Source organism: Lissotriton helveticus, chromosome 2_1 (genome assembly GCF_964261635.1).
Source record: "Lissotriton helveticus chromosome 2_1, aLisHel1.1, whole genome shotgun sequence".
Taxonomy (NCBI): domain Eukaryota; kingdom Metazoa; phylum Chordata; class Amphibia; order Caudata; family Salamandridae; genus Lissotriton; species Lissotriton helveticus.
The window spans coordinates 1,681,626,660-1,681,638,671 of NC_136059.1; the positions used below are offsets into that span (position 1 = coordinate 1,681,626,660).

The 12,012-nt window shown below is 48.4% G+C and overlaps 1 protein-coding gene across 1 annotated transcript in view; it reads left to right on the plus strand.

Moving 5' to 3' along the window:
- SMC2 (structural maintenance of chromosomes 2) overlaps positions 1-12,012 on the plus strand; it is a 297,985-nt gene that overhangs the window by 131,557 nt on the left and 154,416 nt on the right. Inside the window, exon 13 of the mRNA XM_078676628.1 lies at positions 7,540-7,678. Coding sequence (XP_078532754.1) covers positions 7,540-7,678 — 139 coding nt within the window. The remainder of the gene's footprint in view (positions 1-7,539; positions 7,679-12,012) is intronic.

Sequence of the window (12,012 nt, forward strand, 5' to 3'; positions counted from 1 at the left end):
ACATTAAGGAGACAGGGTCTGGCTTCAGGCAGGAGTGTAACCCTCGTAACCCTTTCCATGGTGGTATGTACTCGGGACCAAAACCTAGCCACCTCAGGGCATTCCCACAGTATATGAAGGATGGTGCCACTTATACCACATCCACGTTTACACAGACCATCCACCGAGTGCCCCATACGAACCAGACTCGGACCAGTGACATACACTCGATGTAGGATCTTGAGCTGGACGAACCGAAGGCGAACAGGGATGGCCACCTCCTTAGGGGAGGACACGGCCATTTGCCAGTCCTCATCGTCCAGCTCCAACCCATCAGCAGTCCACAAGGCCCTAAGGCGCACAAGCAAGTCGACTCTGTTGTTAACGAGCTTTTTATAAATCAGCGAAATTGTGCTGTCAGGTACGTAGCCATCAAGGATACGGTCCTCCAGAGGCGAGGACTCGGGGATCTCCGTCCCTTTGGGGAAGGCAGACAACAAGGCATGCCGTACCTGGACATACCGAAAGAATTCCTTATCGTCAAGCTCATATTCAATCTTTAGTGCCTCAAAAGTCTTAACATTCCCTTTGGACCAGAGATCATCAATCTTGCTTATACCTATCATGTCCCATTTAACAAAACCCTTCGACCTCCACAAATTGCCCAAACCATCCGAGTCATACAGCGGAGTTGCACGGGACAACCTATCCCTCCAACCCAGAGCAGCATTTGCATCACGCCACACTCGCACAGCAATTTTAGTGGGCCCGGCCAAAGACTTATAGGGTTCCTTAGAGTACAGCGCCCAGTTGAAATTTCCACCAGGCAAAAGACACTTATCCATTGCAAAGGCTGGCGTCAAACCGGGGGCATAGGTGGTATGGTTAATAGCACTCAGTTGAGAGGCCCAGTAATAACGTCTGATGTCCGGGAGGGCAATACCGCCATCGTACCATGGAAGAGTGAGTTTGGAGAGGACAATGCGCGCACGCCCATCCCAAATCAGCCGCCTCTGAAGGCCCTCCACTTCTCATAAATAGCCAGGGGGAATAGGATCGTAAGAGTTCTGGAGGGCATATAAAAATCTGGGTAGCGACATCATCTTGAAGAGAGCCGCAAGTCCCAAGGGTGACCGAGGGAGCCGGCGCCATCGAACAACATCAAGCTGGAGCCGCTGAAGGGGGGCTCGAAGGTTACGGTCATACCGAACGGCGGGATCCAAGGAAATGTAAGTACCCAAATACTTGAAGCCGGACGTAGCTAACTGGATCGGGAATCTACTGGGCAACGGAGGAAGCTCTCAGGCCAAAACATAAACACAGGACTTGTTCCAATTGATGACAAGGCCCGAGTTCTTCCCGAAGGAGGTAAGGACATCAAAAAGCACATTAAGGGACTTCCGAGGGGGCGTGAGGTAAAGGAGGATATCATCCGCATAGAGCGAAATGCGGTCCTCAAAGTCAGGAGTCCACCGAATGCCCATCAGCGAGGGCTCCCAGCGAAGCCACTCAGCTAACGGTTCCAAAGCAAGGGCAAAAAGCAATGGGGACAATGGACAGCCCTGCCTGGTACCTCGGTCAAGTGTGAAAGTGCCAGAGACACTCCCGTTAACAACCACCTGGGCCAGCGGCCTCTCGTACAGAAGCTTGACCCAGGCGATGAATGTCGGACCGAACCCAAACCTAGCAAGAGTAGCCCAAAGATACGGCCATTCGATGGTGTCAAAAGCCATAGTGGCATCAAGGGAAGCCAAAATGGCCGGCTCAGTCAGAGTCCCAGCTCTCGCGAGGACTCCATGGAGCCTCCGGAGGTTAAGGGCGGGTTCTGGTGCGGAATAAAACCGGATTGGTCCGGATGAATCAAATCACCAATCACCCTACTCAAACGACTGGCCAACAATTTAGCAAGTATTTTGGGTTCGGCATTAAGCAACGAAATAGGCCTATACGAAGCACAACGATCACGTGGTTTACCCTCCTTGTGAATCACAACTATAGTGGCCAGACGCTGATCGACGGGGAGGACACCAGAATCAAGGGCCTCAAGGAACATGCTCCTTAAGTGAGGCGCCATTTTGTCTGGCCGCAGCTTATAGAGCTCAATGGGCAAGCCGTTGGGGCCCATGGCCTTACCCGACCGGAGGGCACGGATGGAGAGTGAGACCTCGTCCACAGTGATGGGAGCATCCTTTAAGGCCCTATCCTCATCAGAGAGGCAGGGCAAGGCAATATCGCGCAGCAAGTGCTGAGAGTCACGTTCATCCCTGTCGCTGACCAAGGCATACACCGTCTGGAAGTGGTCCGCAAAACACCCAACAATACCCACCGGGTCAGAAACGCACTCACCAGCCAACTTCTCAATCACAGGCACGACCCGATTCATTCTCTCTTTCTTATCCAACCATGCAATCAATTTACCCGCTTTGTCACCCACATCATAAATTCTACCTTGTTGCTCTCTATGCAAGACTTTCGCAGCGTCAGTTACAAGGGCTCAATAGTCTGCCTGCTTCAAACTAAGGGAGTGCAATATAGCAGGGGAGACATCACCATCGAGATCGCTCTCAAGCACAGTAATTTCAGATTCGATGCGTGCAAGTTCTTCACATTTAGGCCTTTTTAACAGCAGCAATCAATGACAATGAATGCCCACGAACCACAGTCTTGAAAGCCTCCCACAATGAGATAGAGGAAGAAACAGACCCCACATTTTCAGTAAAGTAACAGTCAATAGCCTTCACCAGGGCGGAGCGGGTGCAGGATCCCGAAGATACCACGGATTAATAGGAGCAACTCTACCTGCAGTACCCACCCCAGCCTCAACACTACACCAAAGGGGGGAATGATCAGAGATGCCCCTGGGAAGATGGCGGATCTCCCTAATGGAGGACGATTGCAATGCAGGCATAAGGAAATAATCAAGTCTGGAAAGGCTACCATGAGCCCCGGAATGGAACGTATATTGTAACTGTGTAGGATGCATGAGTCTCCAACCATCCGTTAACCCAAAGGTCTCAAGCAGTTCACTGAGCCACATTTGGGACCTAGGTAAGTCCCGGGGGGGGGGTAACGATCAGAAGTGCCGGAAACCACAGAGTTAAAGTCCCCGCCGAGAATCAAAAAACCTTCAGGCAGCCCCAGGAGAAGCCACCCCAGGTCTGCAAAAGTAGTGGCCTGTAGGCCTGGAGGGACATATACGGTGACTACAGACAGCGTCTTACCCTCCCATCTCCCAGAAAGCGCAGCATAGCGACCTCTATCATCAAGCATTATATCGTCGATTTCGAGGGGGAGAGAGGACCTAATCAGAACCCCCACCCCTCTGGAGCCAGAGGTGAATCCGGCATGTGCGACTAACCGATACCCACGTCTATTCAACTCATGGCAAGCATTCCCAATTAAGTACGTTTCTTGCAGTAGGACAATATCAGGGGAGTGGCGTCGAAGGAACTGCAGCACCACCCCTCGTTTTATTCTGTCTCCCAAACCATTGACATTCCAGGATAGCAGTCTCAACTCACTACCTCCCATCCCAAGAAAGATCCAGTGCCCCACCCCCACGAAGTCCCGCAGAAGAAGGAGCTAAGCAAACAATACGGTGCCTTGTGAAGGAAACAAAGGAACAAACATACCCAACCCCCACCCCCCAACAAAAACCCGTTACAACACCCACCTCCCTGCACCCCTGCATACGAACTAAAAACCACCCCAACTTGCAGTGTGCCTGTCGCCCAATCATTAAACTAGTCTACACAAAGAACCCCAGGAGGAGGAAAAGTCCCCTACACCCACGCCACCCCTGGACCCATCAAGAACAATAATAAAAGAACAAATAGCAAAACTCAGGTGAAAAACGATAAGGAACAGACGTCGGGAATCGCAATGTCACTCTTGATCCCACGTGCCCCCCTCGGCTCCACCGGGGTGCTCAGATCGATCATCCCTTTTCGGCAAAGAATCAAGCCAGTCACTGACACTGTCCGGACGGTCAAAGAAGAAGGTTCGTTCCCCATGTTCAATCCGAAGTCGAGCTGGAAACAGCATAGCATACTTGAGGCCCAGGTCTCGTAGCCGTTTCTTCACCCCCTGAAACCCCAGTCTCTGTCGCTGGACCTGAGGAGTAAAGTCCGGATAAAAATTCACGGTGTTATTGTCGAACTTCAAGGGGCCATGCTCCCGAGTGGCTTGGAGAATAGCGTCTCTATCTCGAAAATGGAAAAGCCTAGCAACAATCGGTCTCGGGGGGGGGGGGGGGGGGGGGGGGCACCAAGCTTCACCTTCCCGCCCGGGAAACGGTATGCACGCTCAACCGCAAAGAACTTGCTGAGTCCGGCGGGAGCTAGATGATTCAGGACCCGGTCCTCCACAAGGAGATCGACAGCAGAGTTTTCGGGATTTTCCGGCACGCCAATGATGCGCACGTTATTGCGCCTGGCCCTGTTGTCATGGTCCTCGAGTCGACGGGCCATCGAGCCGTGCGACGATCTCAGGTTGCCGATCTCAGTCTGTACGTCCGTGACATCAGCGATCAGGCTGGAGGTCTTTAAATCCAACTCTTTCACCCTCTCATTAGTTTTAGCCATGTCCGCTCTAATCAGCGTGACATCCACCGCCACAGTGTCGATTTTAGAAGCAAGAGCCTCATATTGCTGTCCCATAGAGGCCCTCATGCTTGTAATGGCAGTCATGACTTCACGAAGAGAGACATCTGCGGGCGCGGTCAGGTCAGCCCTGGGGTCGTCAAGAATACGACCGGTACCACCGGGGGTTCCCATCGGTTGGGTGTATCTATCCATGACGTTGGTCTGGGTATGTCCCCCGCGGACCGGCGTCTTTGTCTTGCGCTTCTGCAGCTCTGGTTTGGTGGCCATATTGAAAGCTGTGCCCCGAAGGGGCCCCCTAGACCTGGTGAAAATGGCCGAACCTGGTGGGGCCAGTAAAGACAAGAAATGAGCCAAAAGATTATTAAACTGCAGCAGAGCAGGGGGGGCCAAAACCCTCAGGAGAAGCAGAGGCCGACAGCAAGGCAAAGCCACACCAAGTCCGGAATAGGTCTTAAAGAGTGTCAGCAACTCGGAGATCGTCGTGAAAAACGAAACCGAAAGTGGGGATGGGGCCGACCGGGGAGGATCTCAGCCGTTGTTGTTCAACTAGTCCCCGGCCAGTAAAACAACAGAGCACCCCAGCCACGTCCGGGGCAGGCCGGAAAAATGGAAGTCGATGTAAAAACAGCTCCCGACGTCCAAATTCAATTTTGAAAAGGATGTTGAGGTCCACAAGAGTTCGTCTTCAAAGGCCCATGTTCAAAATAAGGATATAAGGATATTTGCAGAAGGGTGGCGCGGGTCTCGGGAGCCCTCTACTCACGCGACCATCTTGGATGCCTGCGTAGCTCCTCCTCCCCCAACAAATTGTTTTTCGCTCTGCACAAACTACATTTAAACAAAGTCCAGACACATCTCTGACCCATTAGTGGGTCTTCCCCCATATTTGCCAGAATTTCAGTTCCTCCTTGTGTGGTTGCAACCAGTGCTCATTATGTTATATACCATCCCTTCTAGTCAGTCGAGTGCTAGGTAGCATCTAGTTACTAGATTCTAGTACATACAGTCACGGTTCAAAAATACTTCCTAACAATAGTGATGCAAATTATCTACTGCATGTCATCTGTTCAGTGATTTGGAATTCCATATATTTTGCTTACTCTGTAGATTTCTTTACTTTTTTGACTGAATGTTACTCAACCTCAAACGTGTCTAAAATATGGGTCATTTTTGCAACTCATCCCTGAGAAAGGCATTCCCTAGATGGTAATCACATTAATCCTTACCCAAGTTAGTTTTTACTAGCCTTTGTGCGTAAATAGAATTACAGAAGACTGTAGAAGTTCTTAAGAAATTCGAGATTTACGTCCTCATTTACAGTCTTTGCAATGAAAAGGCTACAGTAAATAGTCTGGTTTCCCAATGACATTTAAAGTTGATGGAACCAATGCACTGAGGTCATAAACCGGAAAAAAGAAAAAATGTTACCCCGCTGTCGGGATCCCCACAAGTTACCTGCTTCTTGCGGAGAGATCTCGCAGAGACGACATGAGCTATCGCCCCCACGCCCACCTTACCCTACTATAGATATGACAACAACAAGGATGAAGATGGGAGTGAAGATGGTAGCTAAAAGGATCCAGATGATGTCAGGAGAGTAGTGGTGGACGCCCCTCTGTTCAGATCAACCGTGGGCACCAGCTGGACAGGAAGACAAAGGAACACTTGTTACCATCAACACAACCACCCAGCAACCACTCATAAACATACACCCATGGGGGAACAACGATTACCTCCTATTTGAATATCAGAAGGCTTGCTACCATCAAGGAAACGAAATCAATAGGCGCTGCTGCGCTGAGTAAAGGAAATCAATAAGCGCTCCTGCGCTGAGTAAAGGAAATCAATAAGCGCTCCTGCGCTGAGTAAGGAAATCAATAAGCACTCCTGCGCTGAGTAAGGAAATCAATAAGCACTCCTGCGCTGAGTAAGGAAATCAAGAAGCGCTCTTGCGCGAAGTAAAGGAAATCCATAAACGCTCCTGCGCTGTGCAAACAAAGGTGCTCCTATGCAATGGGGCAAAGTGTCAGGCAGAGAAACTAACAAGGTCCCAGCACTTCAGGATAGGCAGAGAGGAAAGAGCTACTTGGTAATAATGTAGTCACCGGCCTCTTCACAGACGCATCAATGCTGTGAGGCAGGTGAAAAAACTAGCGCTGCAGCGTGGGTAATCAGTTACGACAATACAACTTAGTGCGGCAGTGCAACAGTAATCAAAGCACTCCAGCGCGATACTGAAAAGTCACGAGCAGGCACTAAGAGGCGCTCTAGCGCGGTCGTGCAAGGTTATAGCAAGCGCTCCAGTGCGGCAACCAGTACAAGCAGAGTTTCAAGCGGTCCAGCGCGTTAGACAGCAATAACAGAGTTCAAACGCTCCTGCGCGGTAGACCGGAATTACCTTGTGGCAGCAGCAGAGACTCAGACCAGCATCTGAGATCGGGGTAGACGATAATCCGAAGCGCCAAACCGGGGGAAACCGCAGCTGTTATGTGGATTCCCTCAGAAGCGCTAATGACGCCATGGTGGTTCCGGCAGAAGGCTAGACCACTAACCGGCAGACCCGGAAATGAAAAGATCGTGTTCCTCATAAGCAGACACAACTTACACAGGCGGGTGGCAGGGTAAGTGTGGCAACAGACTAACCATGACACCCGCGTTGAGAATATTCCTAGTACACTCATTTTTTTGTTTTCAAAATGTAGATTTGTTTGTTTAAAAAAGGGAAAACATGATTTTACTTGCCTCCATGATGTGGCAGCGCATTCAACATTGTAGTTTCACCAAAAGTATTCTTGCTGTGTTAGCAAACGAGTTTCTGGCAAACATTCGCCACTAACTTGATGAGAAACTCTGAATTTGGTGTTCAGTTGTAAAATGCTTGTGCAATGATTTTCTCATGTATGCCAGTGTTTTGTAATTACTATTACAATTAATTAACCATTTGTTTAAATTGAAGGGATCCTGAAAAGAACTGGGACTCGACCCGTGTTAAGGGGCTTGTTGCTTCTCTGATTTCTGTCAAAGAATTATCTACAGCAACTGCTTTAGAAGTGGTAGCCGGAGGACGCCTTTACAATGTTGTGGTTGATACAGAGGTAGGTACTTTGACCATATAGCATGCATGGAAATTGCCACCTGTTTTTGAATGAAAAAAATCTGATTTGATAAGACAAAACTTTGCTAACTTCTAATTTGATCTGTTGGTAGTCCTGCCAAGTTATGGTAGTGCCTTAATGTTTCCTAAGACCATATAGGAAGCACATGAGCCTCTGTTTCCAGAAATCTTATGTAGTCTGGCGTCTTGATGAAAATGACTTATTTAGTTCTTTAAGTTGGCAGAGGTGTGTTTTTCCCTGGTGTGCGCTTTGGGCGAGCAAACTATTTTCACTTTGTTAAATTGACCTTTAATCAAGGAGAGTAACTTGGCATTGTGCAGACTCTTTGGGAGTATACAGGCATGCCTATGAGTTTATAATTGCCTGCCTTCCATGTCACTTGTATTTAATGCAGAGTTCAAAAGGTATGCCTTCCTTAAAGGAGAAAGTGATATATTCTAGTAGATATATGGCTTCTCTGTTACGGTTCGGTTCTCATTTCAATATGAAATGCGTTTTTTTATTTTGCTAATATCCTTTTATACGTTAGGTGAATATTCATGAGATTCGGCAGTAATTTAGCCACTCCACATATGGTTTTCATAGTTGGTGAATATTGGTCATGATGGTTTAAAGTTACTTTGAGTAAACTACTTTAGGTCTCTGTATTTGGAGTCAAGTGATTGTGCGGGTAGAAAGGTTGCATCAAGGAGGGCAACTTATCTCAGTGTGAGTGAGAAACCTCCTGTAGATAAGTGAAAGATGTTCGCCGCCTCACATTCTCTCTCTTTCTCTCTCTCTCTCTCTCTCGCTCTCGCTCGCTCGCTCTCTCTTGCTCGCTCGCTCTCTCTGGCTCTCCCTCCCCCTCTCCTTCTCTCTCCCCCTCCCCCTCTCCTTCTCTCTCCCCCTCCCCCTCTCCTTCTCTCTCCCCCTCTCCTTCTCCCTCCCCCTCTCCTTCTCTCTCCCCCTCTCCTTCTCTCTCCCCCTCTCCTCTCTCCCCCTCTCCTTCTCTCTCCCCCTCTCCTTCTCTCTCCCCCTCTCTCTCCCCCTCTCCCTCTCTCCCCCTCTCCCTCTCTCTCCCTCTCTACCCCTCTCCTTCTCTCTCCCCCCCCTTCTTTCCCTTACCCTCAGCACAAGCTGCACAGAAGCAGCTAAAGCAGGGAGGTCCAGTATATCATCAGTAGCAGTCTTGTAAGGAAATTGCTTTGAGTCCACAGCAACAACACACCCACGAGTATGCAATTACCCCCTTCCTTTCAAGATTCTGGAGCAGAATACAACTTCACACTGGACTCTTTATGCTGTTCCATGTTCAGTCCACAGATGTCACGGCCCCTACCCGGAGCCCATTTCATCCCTTCAAAGGCCCCCTTCTGATTTTCCTCCTATTTCGGAAGGGAGACTGCATGGTGGGCATGTCTGACCTTTAGTCATTTGGATCCGAAACAGTTGAATGATGATTACTCTGAACTGCTTTGCTTCCCTACTAAATAAGTACTTTGGCTGACTAACATTCCTCCTCTTGTAGTACTTGTTCCTCGATGCCTGCAAGCCAAACTGAAGGGCGGGGACACCCTTCGCACAGTCCCACTTCAGCTTTTCCTCCCAATTTGTAGCTCTCCGTGCATTAGATCCGGGTCCTCCGTCACAAACCCCACTGACCCCCTCCAGATTCACCAAGAATTGAACTGATGCCTCTGTGCTGTTTTGTGTCTACACCAGCGAGACAGGTTAGGAGGGTGATGCTTCAGGCCTAGGCTACTACAATGCTTAAAGCACACAAGCACCCACCCATCAGACAGGGGGAACCACACGAACACCTACTAAACCATTAAAGGCTCTGTTCTTGGATACACAACCACCTCTGGCAGAGAATGAAAGAGAAGGAAGGCTCCATGGGCTGCTGACAGCCTCAACTCTCCCATCAAAGCGGTCTTGCCTCATCATGCAGGCTCAAGTATCTGCAAAAGTAACATTAAGCCAGCTGGGTACAAGTCTATAGAACAAATATGAAGCTCCCAATTACCGTAGAACCCTTATCTATAGCAACCCTTCAGCTCAGTCTGTTATGTTCATAGCAGTGTCCCTGAAGAGCAAGGTTTCATCCTCTTATGGTGAAGGACCAGAACGTCTGGAATCCTATTGGAGAAAGATGCACAATTCCAGGGTTCTGTCAGTCAGGCATGCTGATTCCATCATGGTGAAGTACAGCTTGCACATATTCCACAAGATTGACTTCTACACCACCTTTGTCCCAAGTAGGGATTTTAGGTTCATGCTTAACCTGGGCTAAAGCGAAACTGAGCAGAAACTGGTAATGTCCAGGGACCTCTTTGATTCCAGTACCTTAAACCTTAATCTTTCCATGTGCTGTAGTCTTCACTTTTGAAGCTTGAAGACCGTGAGAAACCTTAGACCTCCAGTTTAGTGTGAACTGTGAACTTCATATCCTCCAGCGGTTACTGCTCTACAATAGTCTTCTTTTTTTTTTTTTTTAGTTGACAGAGGCATTTCAGTATTTAATGGCTACAGTTCTGGTGGCTGCTTCAACTTTCTAAGGTTCAGAGTCCAGTTCAAATGAAAGGGCCTCAGCGGAAGCACCTTACAATCTCCTTTGCCTCAGGAGAATCTAGGAAGTATGTGCCATCACTGGGGTTCTGCTGCCTTCATTTTCTCCGTCGCTGGAGATCCACTCCTTTGTAAGGAAGGCTTTCTACCCTGTCACCAATTAATGACAATCACAACTCGAAAATGAGGACTTTGGGTGGTATGAGATGTCTATGCTCTACTGCTCTGCCTTTAGACTGCTTGTAGGCGTCCCATTCAGCAGTCAAAGAACGTCTGGACGCAATTCGTTGGCGGTTTCCTTTGGGACTTCTAGAGCTGGTTCCATGCTTTTGAAGGGGGCTGAGTTATAACTGCGTGTTTCATTGGAATAAGAATGGAGAATAAATAGGATAATGGAGATTATTTCACAGAATAGGGCTAGATGACTGGCACTGTTTGGTGTACTTGCAGGACATTTACTTGTACTTGTCCAACAAGAACACAGGCAGTAACTCTTTGTTGTTGTGGATAACCAAAATTGAGTACAGACACTGCCTTCTGGCTTAAACAAGAATTCAATATTCTTGCTCCATTAGCACCTATTCTGTGGGCACTTAAGGCCTACTGCTACCCTTTCCACTCAAAATAATCACTGGTACGATTATAGACGATTCTGTTTCTCTAGCCCATTCAAACTCTGAAAGACCTTACTTGCCTCAAAGACAAATGCTCACAATTTGCTAGACAGAATACCACTTTCTGAAAATTAATACTGTATCAGCCATGTAGCTCAAGAGATTTCTAGGCTATAAATAGTGTGATGTCTCTAAATCTGTATGCGTCTCCTGCACTTCCTCTTGGTATTATTTGGTGAAAAGCTAGCCCAAGCCTCTGCCAATTCACTCTCATATAGTGCCCACTCCAACATATCTTGTTAGAGCTCCCTTCCATCTACTGCAATTGCACATAGCCGTTTCAGTGCAATGCTTCCAGCAGGCATCTCTCCATCTGTGCCTTGAAAGTCAAATTAGATTATCTCCACACATATTTTTAATCTAAAGGTGGTCTTTCTGGTTAAGATTAGGTTGATATTGACAGTACCATAGTAAGTGTTCTATGTTTGGAAGCAAGGGGGACTGTTGCTCCCTGAAAATGTGTGGCAGACAATTGTGCTGTGATAATCTACCCTTTATAAAGTCATGTTCCTGCTAGACTCCCTCGTTTGTGGAGGTTAACAGTTAGAGAGCAGACCGCTTTGGCAGTTGTCCTCATGTTGCTCACTAGTGGGAAATTTGCAGGAAAGCCCTCCATCTTTGAGGCCTGGGTACATTCAGGCATTGACACCACCAAAACTACAGATGCGAACAGTATGCCTCCTGTTGGAAATGGGATCCCTGGCTGGCCAAGGCTTTCGCCAAAGTCAGTCAGAGACCACCACTCCCAAGTCAGGGCAAGGGAGTTACACGCCAAGATAACCCCTGCTCACCCTCTAGGTAACGTGGCGCGAGCAGCAAGGCTAAACTCGGAGGCGATGTAAGTTAAGTATTTGCGCACGCACCCCAGCAACAACACCCAAAGGCCCACCACAAAGGAAACTCCACACAAGGTTATATAAAAATAGCCTTTGTATTACACCAAAACACATTAGATAAAACACACTTTACAATGTGCCAGAGGTACGGGCAGAATTTACAAGGGATTATTTACAAGACAGGGCCACCTGGACCACTGTCAGTAATCAGAAGTAACACTTTCAGAAATAGCACTTAGAATGTAAAACATAGAAT